This window comes from Euprymna scolopes, chromosome 21 (assembly GCF_053919585.1).
Source record: "Euprymna scolopes isolate OS-2025 chromosome 21, ASM5391958v1, whole genome shotgun sequence".
Classification (NCBI taxonomy): Eukaryota; Metazoa; Mollusca; class Cephalopoda; order Sepiida; family Sepiolidae; genus Euprymna; species Euprymna scolopes.
Genome location: NC_136502.1, coordinates 73,852,186 through 73,865,973, shown reverse-complemented (window position 1 = coordinate 73,865,973; position 13,788 = coordinate 73,852,186). Strand labels below are relative to the sequence as shown.

The 13,788-nt window shown below is 28.7% G+C and overlaps 1 protein-coding gene across 1 annotated transcript in view; it reads right to left on the bottom strand.

Annotated features, from left to right (window-relative positions):
• LOC145242852 (protocadherin-23-like) overlaps positions 1-13,788 on the bottom strand; it is a 50,765-nt gene that overhangs the window by 16,307 nt on the left and 20,670 nt on the right. Inside the window, exons 8-10 of the mRNA XM_080105968.1 lie at positions 7,165-9,593; positions 6,899-7,046; positions 5,455-6,745 (exon numbers count right to left, since the gene is read on the bottom strand). Coding sequence (XP_079962094.1) covers positions 6,327-6,745; positions 6,899-7,046; positions 7,165-9,593 — 2,996 coding nt within the window. The 3' untranslated portion in view covers positions 5,455-6,326. The remainder of the gene's footprint in view (positions 1-5,454; positions 6,746-6,898; positions 7,047-7,164; positions 9,594-13,788) is intronic.

Sequence of the window (13,788 nt, the reverse complement as noted above, 5' to 3'; positions counted from 1 at the left end):
AGGCCAAGAGGTCACTCAAGGATAAGGGTTAAAGAGTGTACAGTAGAAATTGGACATTATAGTAATCATTAGTAATGAAAATTTGGTAAAGTTGATAACTTATATGGAACGGCTCATCAAGAACTTATTTACGTTAGACTTGAAGACAACCATATTGTAGTCAGCCGGAAAGCAGGAAAACGGAAGACAATTCCACAGGCGTGCAGTTCTAAGAAAAAAGCTTTGTTCATGGAATCTACGTTTAGGTTTAGGCACAGATAAAGAGTGGGGGGAATTATTGATAGTGTTTACAGCTAGACGAGTGTTTCTTGTGAAAGTTTGGCGAGGAGGGACCATAGATTGCAGCTCATTCGAACACTTTCCATGAAAATAACGATACATCAGAGACAAACTCACAACATCTCTTCTGTGAGATAAAGGTTGCAAGGAAGAGAAAAGGACATCTCCTACGAGGCTACGAAGTCTATTTTGAACTCTATCAAGGCAGGCCAAGTCCTTTCTAGCAGCTCCTGCCCAGATGTGGCAACTAAGATCAGAAAGAACCCTAAAATCTATCTTTGGAATGATAATCACAGAATCAAGAGAGTGATCAGTTGTCAAAGGAAAATCATGAAAAACAGCACCTGAATCATCAAGAGAAGAATTTTGTTACAACTTACTTGGATATATTTGAGGGGATAAGTGTTTGAATTTAATTCTAAACTGTCCTAAAATCAAATATCATTAATTACATATTAAAAAAGGTGCTTGTGGCTGAAGAAAGATATTTCAGCTTTCATAAATGAAAAATCGACATGGATCATTTAACAAACATTATTGAAAAATGCCCCCCCCCCCCCCAAAAAAAAAGCATTAATTTATTCTTGTTTGGTTAACTGTAAGACATGGGAATAGCTCTCCCCCTCTCTTTAAAAAAAAGGAAATAATTAATATTTGATTAAATACAATTTTAAAAGCTAAGTTTTATTGTTGTAATATTAGGTGTCTCAAACTGATTGTTTTTTTTTTTTTTTTCAATATACCAAAAAAAAACTTTGTAGGTATACATATATTATAGTGCTGCAAAATATATTTAAGAAATAGCAAATTTATCTTGGTGTTTCAATTAGTTATGCAACATTTGTTGGAGATTGCGTTTTGTGCGATACTGAATACTAGGCAAGCAGATAAAGCATTCAAATAAGTGAAAAATATTTTATAAATTAAATGCCATAGTTCATTAAAAGAAAAATAATATAGATGGAATTAATAATTCTTAGACATACCCAGTTTTAAACATGGGTGAAAATCACATGTCATCACAAAAGTTTTATGAAACGATACAGAAGAGCAAGTTTGACTGTTTAAGTTTTAGTTTAGCAAACCTTTTCTTAAAAGTTACTCATTAAATTACAAGCTTAAGACTTTTATATTTGACTAATTTTAGGACCAGGAATTTAAAAAAGCATGTTGATTTCTTTCTAATATTGGAAAATTTTGTGGAGTGATCTTTTTTGTGTGCAAAAAAAAAAATAAAGATAAAAATAAGTAAATAAAAAGGAATTGACATAAAAAAATCTTTCAATTTTTTTAATAAAAGAATAGTAAATTTTTAAACAAAGATATTAAATTGATTTTTTTTTAAATGTTTTTTTAATAATGAATTTTAAATGTGTAAAGATAAAATATATTTATTGAATAATATAATGAAGATTTTACTGTCGGTGTCATTTATTAAATAATTCAAATCAACCTGCAACAAAAGTCATTGTACAAAATAAAAATAAAAATGAAATCGTTAGAAAGAGGAAAAATTGAATTTCATTTACTAATTTCATAGATATCACCCGGAAAATACTATAGAAGTTAAATTTTACAAAAAAAAATCAGTTTTTTACTCATTTTTGCAGCATAAACAGGCCAGTTTATAATAGCTAATCATATTGTGTATTCATATACACATCATATATGTGTGGACATTAGTATTACAGGGCATTATATTTGCTTATGAAACATTCCTAAAAGCAAAGATAGTTTGCTTTTAGGAATGTGATTGTAGTATTTAAACAAAATATATAATTTGGCATTAACTTAGCAAAATATGGTATATGTGGAAGATAACTAAATTTATATTAATTAATCGGCGCCTAAAAAAGAAAATTGCTATTTCAATCCAAGATAAGAAAAACAAAAATAACAGTTGCCATTTAATAATGAAAAGAAACGCTCTTTTATTCATTTACCCATCAACACCCTCTATCCACCCAAATTTTTTTATAGTGTTTAACTTATGTAATAGAAGAATTGAGTTGAATGACATCGGGGATTTTTTTAATAAATAATCCCTACTTCATTCATATTTATAGAAATAAAAAAGTACAATGAATAAGTACAAAAAATCATTTTTATTTATATCTGAAAAGAAACAATTATGTCAAAAGAAGTGCACATATTGTTATAAACGACAATATGAACAATTTCTTTAAAAGCTCTTCTATTCATTTACTCATATCTCTCCTTTCTAATGTAGGAAAATATTTAGAATTTAAATTTAGCCAGAACTGAAATGCATAATAATGAATAAAGGAATCATTTTTACTTAACTAGTGATGAAATATGGGCAGTCATTTACATTTTCCTCCAACTAATGAACATACATAATTATCTAATGAAAATTAATGGTGTTTATCATAAAGTTTCTCTAAAGGAACTATCAATCTGGATATAGTATGTAATCAATGAAATTGATTGGAATTTCTTTTTTATCATTTAAAGAACAGATTAAAATTTTCCTAATTCACTGGCTAGGTAGAATCAATTATCGATTTGTAAGGTACAGTGCAGTTTCATAGATTATCAAAGGAAGTCCTGCTATAAGGAAAATAGTTGGACAAAACAGTCATTAACCAACACCCCATTCCATTCACCACAGCTTGTAATGAACAAAAAAAAAATGCAGGTCATTGATTATGTTGTATTTTAAAATGCGTGTTCGTTCAAATGGATTTATCATTTGCATTTATTTTTGAATAAAAGGGAGATGTTACTTCTTTTTTTCTGCAGCATGGAAGACATATAAAAGACAACTGTGTTGTGTGTATCGTCCATTATAAGGAAAATAAACAAAATACTTAAACTATCTTTTTCTTTTTATATTTTCTTCATAAAATTTAATTTTTATCTTATGTGTAACTAAGTGTATATATACCCGTTGTTACCTGGGAGTCGTTTTATTATTATTTTTGTTTTTTATTTTTATATATTTTTTAACTATGTTGATTGGTTTATTTTGTCAAATTATTATTATTTTGAAATTTACATAATTATTTGATTTTTAAATTTAGTTATGACAGTATTTATTTATTTATTTATTTATTACAGTATTATTTAGGTATCAACTTATTAATTCAATCAAATTGCTATAAAACTAATTTGGTTATAATAATGTTTTAATTTCTTTCTAAAACTATTGTATATAAAACGCTTGTAGAACTTTCAATCTTTTTGTACATGAGGATTTGCTAAAGAATGTTAAAGCCAGAAATTACTTTCTATGTCAGATGCTTCCAAATTCTTTTGTCAACTATTAACAAAAGATGGCTGACTTGTAAATCGAAATGCATTGTGGTGGATTTAATTTTATGATTTTGTTTTATTTTATGCTTTTGCATTTTTTATTTCAATGAATATTCGATTAATAAATAAAATGTAAATCACATAGAGCTGATACACACCCACATAAGAAATGGCCAGACAATTTTATTAATATAGAGATTCTACTCTGATAAAAAAAAAATGTATTTTTTGTTTTTATGCAGATTTTATTTTCTGAGAATATTTTTATTTGAATAATGGTTTTGTTTAATCTCCAGTAGCAATTATAACTATAATGATAAAAGAGAAAATGTACAAAGGAATATCTTTCGAGGAGGAGAAGAAGAATTACACTTAAAATGTAATGTCTGATAAATAAAAATGTTGTCGAGAGTGAGTAATCAATGTAGCCTCAAGTGTGAGTGTAATCATGTGTAACTTTGAAGTTTATATGATTTTGCCAGGAGTCCATAAATAAATAACATCACAAGTCTTATAATGTTTGTCTGCTTACAGTTCATTTCCATCCTTTTTTTTATTTAATATCTAAGATGTAATTTTTATTTTATTATCTAAGGTATAATTTTTAGATATAATTTTATTATCTAAGATGTAATTTTTATTTTATTATCTAAGCTATAATTTTTAGATATAATTTTATTATCTAAGATGTAATTTTTATTTTATTATCTAAGGTATAATTTTTAGATATAATTTTATTATCTAAGATGTAATTTTTATTTTATTATCTAAGCTATAATTTTTAGATATAATTTTATTATCTAAGATGTAATTTTTATTTTATTATCTAAGGTATAATTTTTAGATATAATTTTATTATCTAAGATATAATTTTTATTTTATTATCTAAGGTATAATTTTTAGATATAATTTTATTATCTAAGATGTAATTTTTATTTTATTATCTAAGGTATAATTTTTAGATATAATTTTATTATCTAAGATGTAATTTTTATTTTATTATATAAGGTATAATTTTTAGATATGATTTTATTATCTAAAACAAAGATTTGTATCAAAGGAATAGAGAGATAAAGTTAATTAAAAATAACAGTTTGTTTTCATAAAATATCATCTTGCTGTTTTTGATTAATAAAAAGGAAGTTATACATCTAATTATCATCATTATTCTTGCTGTCATCATCAATAATAGTAGTAATAGTAGTTGCATATGTTTTCAATATTCATAATAAAAACTACTTTCTTATTCAGTATTTAAGACCCTATGAATATATTCACAACGATTAAAAATAATAAAATCATTCAGTTCAGTTGAGGCTACTGAATTTAGATATAGTAAGCAGTCTTTTGTTGAACTTGAATAAAACGGACAATATTTTGTTTGAATTTGTTTCTCTCAGACATGTTTAAAGTGTTTAATTAAGATACTGTTGTATGTGTGTGTGAGTGTATGTGTTTGTTTTGCATCACATAATAATTTACCTTTTTTATCTGATTTTGAAAAAAAAAATTTTTTTCATTTCATCATCAGTAATAATTGCTGTTTTTTTTTTTTTTTTTTTTTTGTTTTTTTTTTTTTGTTTTGTTTTTCCTTTGTCCATAGGACAAGTATTTGGCTAGTATCAAATAAATTGTGTGTGTGTGTGTGTGTGTGTGTGTGTGTGTGTGTGTGTGTGTGTGTGTGTGTGTTGACTCGGTTAGAAAAATAATTTGGTTCATACAAAATGTGCACATGGAATCAATAACAAAGAAATAAATTATCTCCCTTTTGAAACTATTATGTATCTGTGTGTCTGAGAGAGAGAGAGAGAGAGAGAGAGAGAGAGAGAGAGAGAGAGAGATCATTTATTCTATCAAGCAATGGTAACAAAAGAAATAAAACACCTTCTGCCAACTAACCTGAAGTACTGTGTCCCTTGGGAGAGTGTTGTGGGTATCCTTGTATGCAGCTACCCTGCTGCTGTTATTGTTGTTGATGCTATTGTTAAAAGCAGGTGCTTTTTCTGAGTGTTCCCAGTTTCCATTTATGCAGGATAATAGGTTGTGAATAAACACTAAACCCAATTCCTATCCTGACATGTTTTTTTATAATTGCCTAGCTGAGTTTGGTCATGTTTTCTGATTTGATTCAATTTGTTTTACTAATTTTCCATGTAGTAGAGTTGTGGAATCCAGTCTAAGATATTAAACTTGATAGTTAATGTGTATGCTTGTAGTAGGATCCAATGTTCGTTTTGTAGTTGTTTCTACTGATATTTAGAAAGTGATTCTCATGCAATCTTATTTATATTTGAAATTTGTTGTAATAAAAAAATATCAACTTGACTAAATTAAATGTAACTTGTTTTTAATATAGTCTACAATAGAATTAAATAGAAGAAAATGGTTATCTATTATGTTTAAAGTTTGGATCAAGAACACCTCTAAAAAAGCAGTTGATAGTATTTAATATTTCTTGTTTTTTAAATTGAAATAATTAAATTATTTGAAATAATTATTTGAATGAAATATTTGCACAAATATTTTATTGTCATTTCAATTATTATTTGTTATATTTGATTTAAATTTTAAAATGTAAAACCATTGTGTAAACTATATATAAGCTGCCAACAGTATTCTAAAACTAAGCAATTAAGTAACAATATAATAATAATAATTGATAATGGACAGTATGCCAAGAAAAATTTATAATTACTTATTTACTTTTTAGTACTAAGTAATGATTATATTTTGTGAAATCCATACAAATCTTAACACTTTCATGCATCCACTTAGCAAGAAGATCCTTGAATGTCTGAAACATCTTGTTCCATGTTTTCTGTATATGATGTATTTTCTACAGATATATGTGTTTCTTGCATTAACTGTGTCAGATTTGAGCTTTCTTCTCTCTGTTCAGCAGTAAGCTCTTCCACTGTTATTCGTTCTTGTTCTCTGCTATTATTGTCTGCGTCTACATTGCGCAGTTGTAATTGCGTTTCAGAGGTGCATTTGTCCACTGCATTCTTCTTTAGTGTAGACCACTGCCTATAGTCCGAGTTAGGTTCAGCATCTGCCTTATACATCCGTCTTGGAAGAGTCCTTGTATCTCCAGGAGACATGAATGTTTGTAATGAAGGTTTCATATCTGTGTATTCCTCATGGATATTCTCTGCAGAATGTGGTTCATAGTAATCTGATGCTTCAGATGCTGTATTAGGAAAAAAGAGAAAACCGGTTTCAGTAACATGTTGCCATTTATGTATATGGTATTTAATGAACTATTGAATATATATTAAATTTATACAGGCATGATTAGTTTCAATATATAATTTGGATTGATATATTAATATTTCTAACATACCTGGAACATTTTGACAGTGGTTTGCATATCTTTCAGCATATGGGTCTTCTTGGTCTGAATGCAATGAAGGTGCTAAATCAGGATGAGAGTCAGGAGCCATGCCATTTCTCTCTTCATGTCTCTTACCACCAGTTGCACCTCGGATTTCCTTTTAACAAAAGATATCCAAAAACAGATAAATATTTTTCGATTTTTGATAAATTTAATTAATAAGTTGACGTAAATTAATTACTAATAAAATCTATAAAAATCAAGAGTCTACCTACCTCATAGATGACTTCAGTAGCTGTCTGCACTTTAATTCCCAAAGCTGAACTTCTTCGTCCATCATTTAAGCCATCTGCACGATGTTGGGGCCTTCTGCCTCTTCCCGGTAGAGTTCTACAAAGCACATCTTGTTCTGCTCGCACAGCAACAGACACACCAGACCAATAAGTAGTCTGGTAAGACGGATGCATTGCATGTGCCTGTTCGGGATAATATTTGCTGGAAGAGTCAGCCAATGGATGTGCTTGTGCAACACTTCTGGTATCAATGCAACGAAGGATGCAGATGGAAATTGCAGCAGTAATTGGTATAGCAACGGTGACTGCAACCAACACAATGACAATGAGTAAATACTGGTGGATCTTGATATCAGTGTGCGTATAGGCAGCATTTAAGATATCTGCGGTATTGTTACTAACTGTCAATGTCAAAAAGACTGATGTCTTTGCAGATAAAACTGGACTACCACTATCCTTGACCATAAACTGAAGGTGATAGGAGCCAGCATCTTGATGGCCAAGTAAGCGAGTGAAAGACAACAATCCAGTATAATGATTGATGGCAAACAACTGTTTATCGTTGCCTGCAGTTATTTCATATTTGAGAAATGCATTCTCTTGACTGTCACTGTCGGCAGCCTTGAGAAGAGTGATGTTCTTTGTATGATGTGGATGATATTTGACATCGAGATTGAAAGGATTCACACTGGGAAAGGTAAAATATGGAGCATTATCATTTTTATCTTCAATCTGCACAATGACATTGACGCTATTATCAAGTGGAGGGTTTCCATTATCTTTCACTAAAACGTTGAATTTATAAATGTCTTTGAACTCATGGTCAAGAGACATGATTGTTGAAATCAAGCCATCACTGGTTATCTTGAAAGGTAGGAAGTCTTCATTTTTCGTAAGCAAAGAATATGTGAGTCTACTGCCAGCTCCCAGATCAGGATCAGTGGCATTGATAGAACCAACTGACGTCTTTGGACTTTCATTCTCAAACACAGAGAATTTAAATGTATCTTTTGTAAATTGTGGTCTTACATCATTGACATCTTTGACTTTGATGGAGAACTTGCTATCACTGTGTTGTGGAGGAGATCCTTCATCTTTGCAGCTGATTGTAACATCATGGTGCTCTTGCATTTCTCTGTCAACTTTGTGTTTCAATGTCACTTTGTATTCTTTGGATCTTAGTTTTTGTAAACGAAATTTATCATGGTGCAACTCACAATTAACCTGTCCATTTTGTCCAGCATCAGGGTCAGTCACTTTAACATAAGCAATAAAACTGCCAATTTCAACATCTTCAGAAATTGTAGCTGTGTTATCTGTTGCTTCAGACATGAAAGTCACAAATATATTTGGAGGTCTGTTTTGCGTGTTGACCACATTTACTAAAACTAAAGTAAAACTTGTAAGTGGTGACCGCCCACCATCTGTTGCTCCTATGAATAATTTATAGATATTATCTTTTGTATCCAAAGGTAATTTCTGCCGAAGAAATATTTTCCCACTTAATCTATCCAATTCAAAATAGCTCTTGGTTCCTTCCAATGTTTGAGATCTGAAAAAATAAGAAATTTGTCCATTTTCTCCAGTATCTAAATCAGTTGCTGATACAATAGCAATTGGCATTTCGCCATAATCTTTGTTTTTTATTGAGACATTATAAATTTCTTTTGTAAATATTGGTGTGTTATCGTTTATATCATCAACAAAAATTAAGACATTTAAAACAGCTTTTTTTACAGGAGATCCATTATCTTTGGCAATTACTTGTATTATATAGGAGTCTTTTTTTTCTCTGTCTAGCTTTTCTTCAACTGAAACACTTAGTTTTGGAGTTCCATAAGGTGTGCTTTCAACTGATAATGAAAATGGATTATCATTCTTTTTTAGCTCATATTTAATTTTAGAATTCTCTACTCCAATATCTTTATCTATAGCATTAGGAATTGTCTTTTTAAACCCTTTGCTGACCCCTTCTAAATAATGTATACTTGTTTGTTTTTCAGGAAATTTAGGCCCGTTATCATTGATATCATTTATTATGACTTTGACTTTTATGATCTTCATAAATGACTTTCCTTGTCGTACAGCCACGTCCACCATCTGAAAACATTCTGTATCATAAGCGCAAAGTGATTCAGCATCAAGTATTTGTGCTGTAAATAGTTTTCCTGACTTCTTGTCAACTTGAAATAAATGTGAATTACTTGAAGTGCTTTGCTTCAATTGGTTGAATGTAACCAAACGTCTTTCTTCCAAACGAACATTGTCCATCACCTTAGAATCAGCTGCAATATCCCCCAGATAGGTACTCGGACTCTTGCCTTCGTCCACGCTGTAGGTCAGATCTACACATTCACTGGTATGGATGATTGCCAATAAAGTATATATTGATATTAACATTTCGATTGATTATTAACAATTCACAAAGGTAACTTTTCTTTGTACAGCACCTGAAATAAATATGAAATCAGGCATTAATATTTTAAGTAATTTCCTGGTTAACATTTGCACTTTATTATTCGAATTTTAAAAAAATAAAAATTAAAAAGTTATTTAAAGAAGTTTTAACAAAATAGAAGCTTTTTGTTATTGAGTGAAAACAAAACCATGGAATTACTACTAGCATGCCTATCTAAATTGGTTTTGAAATACATGACAATATGGTTTTAGAATCTGTGGCACTGATAGCTACTGCAGCAGAGTTGTCAAATTTTCCTGGTATGATAAACATCACCATTTAGCCAGAACAATGGTTTGCTGTTGATTGGCACCCTGATCTGCTGTAAGCCATGACTACGAGGTTTATAACCATCGGCTACACTGGTCTTGCCATTTATTTCTACAGCCAATGTTCTAGATCGCCATGAACACATTAAAGTTCATCTGCTCTTTGACGTGTTTTGCTTTTTATTCTACTTTGTCTCCCCATCCTCCATACCAGTGAAGCCTAATGACGGAATCAATTTTGTTACAACATGTAGTACTGAGTTACAGCAGTATAATACCCATTGGGTGATTTTATATAGATTAAATATTTAATAATGATGTTTCGTTATGATTCTACTTTTTTATTATTTAATTTATTTATTCTTCCATTTACAACAAGGTTGAAATATTCATTTTAAATGCATAAAACGGTAGGAAGCATGGTATAAAAATAAAAGCAAATTAAGAGAGATAGTTTTAAAAAAACATTTTTAAATTTTCAATCAGATTATTGTATAAAGATGTGAAAACCGTTTCAATGTTTTTTCTGTACATTTTATATTTTATCCTTCCGAAGAAATTTCAATATCTGAATCTATTTTTTAAAGCATACACATTTTTTCTTCTACTTCTAAAATATAAGCAACTAGTTGTATGCATCCAGCATTGCTTAGAACTTCACCATTTTTTTCTACATGCATTGTTTTCAAATCAAAGAAATAAAAAGCATGTATATCTGTAGCTAATAATTTAATAAATAACAATGTGTGGTGGTTTAAAATTTTAAATCAGAAGAAAAAAGTGTATATGTAAAATTTAAATCTTTATGGCAAGAAAGCTTTTAATGTAAATAAGTATTACAATTTTTAGTCATGGCTTATGGTACGTTTCGATAAGTAAGAAAATGTTTGTCTTAGAATTGTAAAAGTAAAATCAGAGAGAAAAAACGTTTACGTTAAACGTCCTTCTAAATTAAATATGACAATTTTCAACTATGCTTTAAGTGACAATTCCGATAAACAACTAAATTGTTTATTTTTTATGATTTAAAATTCATAGAAAAAGAACCATGTTTATTTTAAGTTAAAGTCAATGACATCAGTAGGGTGTCTACATGTGTGTGTGTGTGTGTGTGTGTGTGTGTGTGTGTGTGTGTGTGTGTGTGTGTGTGTGTGTGTGTACATATACATATATATATATATATATATATATATATAATTTGAGTTGCAAACTTTGCTTTCATATAAGATGTATCGCCTGAAAAGGTTTCTAATTACTGATAACTAGCTGACCGAAACATGCTCATGACTGTGTAGTGACATATTACTGCTTATATAAAAATGAATATTGTGTGTGTGTGTGTGTGTGTATATATCTATCTATATATATATATATATACATATATATATATATTTATATAAGCAGGCCGCCCGCCATTGCCTAGTTATAAAATATGCTTAAATATGATATTTTAATTAATGCAGATTATGTATTTATTATTATATAGATACTTCTCTATCGATTATTATATTAAACCTATTATATAGTGGTGAGATCAAAACTAATATATATATATATATATATATATATATATATATGACTTGGGTACCATCAGCTAGAATCGAAACCAAAACATACAACTCTCCACCCTCATTCCCTAGCCTCTGAGCTATACCCATACACACACACACATATATATATATATCAATTTACCTTGCATCCATTTTTTAAAAGATGGAATCACCCGACCAAAGACAAGATGCAAGCAAGAAGGTCCATAGAGTTTTATATATATATATATATATATATATATATATATATATATATATATATATATATATATATATATGTATATATATAATGATTAGTTTTGTGTTAAATGTTCCTAGTACTAAAATGATTTTGAAGAAAATCATGATGTGATGTTTTATCGGTGGAAAAGACATTGTGCACTAACAAATATAATTTTCAAATCAGCAATTTTAAGGTATCAAAATCAATTTTGACTTTTGCTTGGTCACAAATGAATTACCAGTATTGAAAGTATATGATACTGAAAGATTTTTTTGCTTTTTTATGATTGTACATTTTGGTTATGAATAACGGTAAAACAAAAATATGTGGAAGATTTCAATTTATAATATACCAAACTATTAGTTCAAAAGAGTAAAAAGAACACTTAGAAAATGTGAACAATCATCTTAGATTAAAAAAAGAAATTGATAAATACATAAAGCGATTATCGCTGCCATTTGGAATTTTCCATTTGTAACAAACAGAGCATTTTTATTGGATGATCATCTCTGATGATCAATTATCTAATGAAAATAAACAGTGCATCTTTTGAAGTGTGTGCTACTGAAAGAATTATGGATTTGGATAGAATATGTACTTGATGAAATCGATTGAAATTTAAGTTTTTATATAAAGGACACATACTGAAAATCCCCATAATACACTTACGAGGCAAAATCAAATATCGATTTGTCAGATACAATATTATTATGGTTTAAGTTATGAACCTGTCTGACATCTTTATATATTAGATATATACCACACTTTTTAAAAACATCTAATTAGATTTGTACAAAACAGATTGCCTATGTGTTTAATTAAATAGAAATTTCATTTTCTTGTTAATAAAATATAAGCTTTTTACATTTTTTAAAGTTAATGTTTCAAGTATTTTTAGATTGGCCTTTTATTTTTATTTTTTTTATTTGAATAAAAATCTGTGATCAAAAAAGGAAATCCTAAGAAAAGGAAGTAGCGTTTAATTCTGCGACTTAAAAAAAAAATATGCACAGGTTTGAAAATATGTATGCAATATAAATAGTATAAGTTAAGAAAGAAAAAAATATTTTACGTTATGGAAATGAATTGCTTTGATATCAATGAAATCAAAATTAAAAATGAAAAACATTAAGTACAATGTTGTAAACGTTTTTGATGGATTGAAGTAAAACTTGAAGTAAAAGAAAATAAGCTTCTTTTTTCTTTTTCTTTTTTTTTTCTTTTTTTTTTTTTAGATGAAAAAATACAGCTTGCTTTTTTAAAGATGAAAATGATGCTCAATAGTTCAATAAAGATCTTTCAAACACCTGAGAAATGATTAAACTGTTTTCAAAGCATGCATTAAAATTATGATATACACACAATCCTCTAAAACAATGAATACTTCTACAGGTTTTCATATGCTTTTGCTTCAAACAAAAAAATTTGTAGTGTGAATAATAAAAAAAATAAAAATAATTTTTTTTTTTCTAAAATGAAAATGGTATTTTTATTAAAAAAAAAAAAAATCAGTTTGGCGGCTCATATGGAATTGAAATATAAGATTTTTATTGTATTATCAATGTATCATTTAATAAAATAATTATAATCAACAATATTCTTATATTTCTATGTCAACATTTTATAAAAAAAAATAACATTTTACTTACCGGCAATGTTTTTATTAACAAGGAAATTCTTTGGAAACGAGATAAGTAAATGTGTGTTCTTACACTAACCTCTGCTACTATTGTTAATGTCTTCTCATGACTGTGTGTATGTGTGTGTGTGTATGCGTGTGTGTGTGTGTGAGAGAGAGAGAGTTAGTTAGTGAGTGATTGGGAGAAAGAAGCTTAGAGTCCTATTATGTGTGCTGTATACAAAATGGCTGTCCAAGCCACTATGAGGAACAGACTGCAAAACAGTTTACAGAAATCGAAATGATTACAAGCATATCAGGTTTAATCTTTTATTTTTATTATATTGGATAGTGTAATATTTCACATGATAGTATTAATTATGCATATATTTTTTTTTACAATATGAAAAATGCTATGTACTACAACGTTTTTAAAAGGGAGGTTCAGTTAATGACTAATTGATGTGAATCACTATTTAAAAAAATGT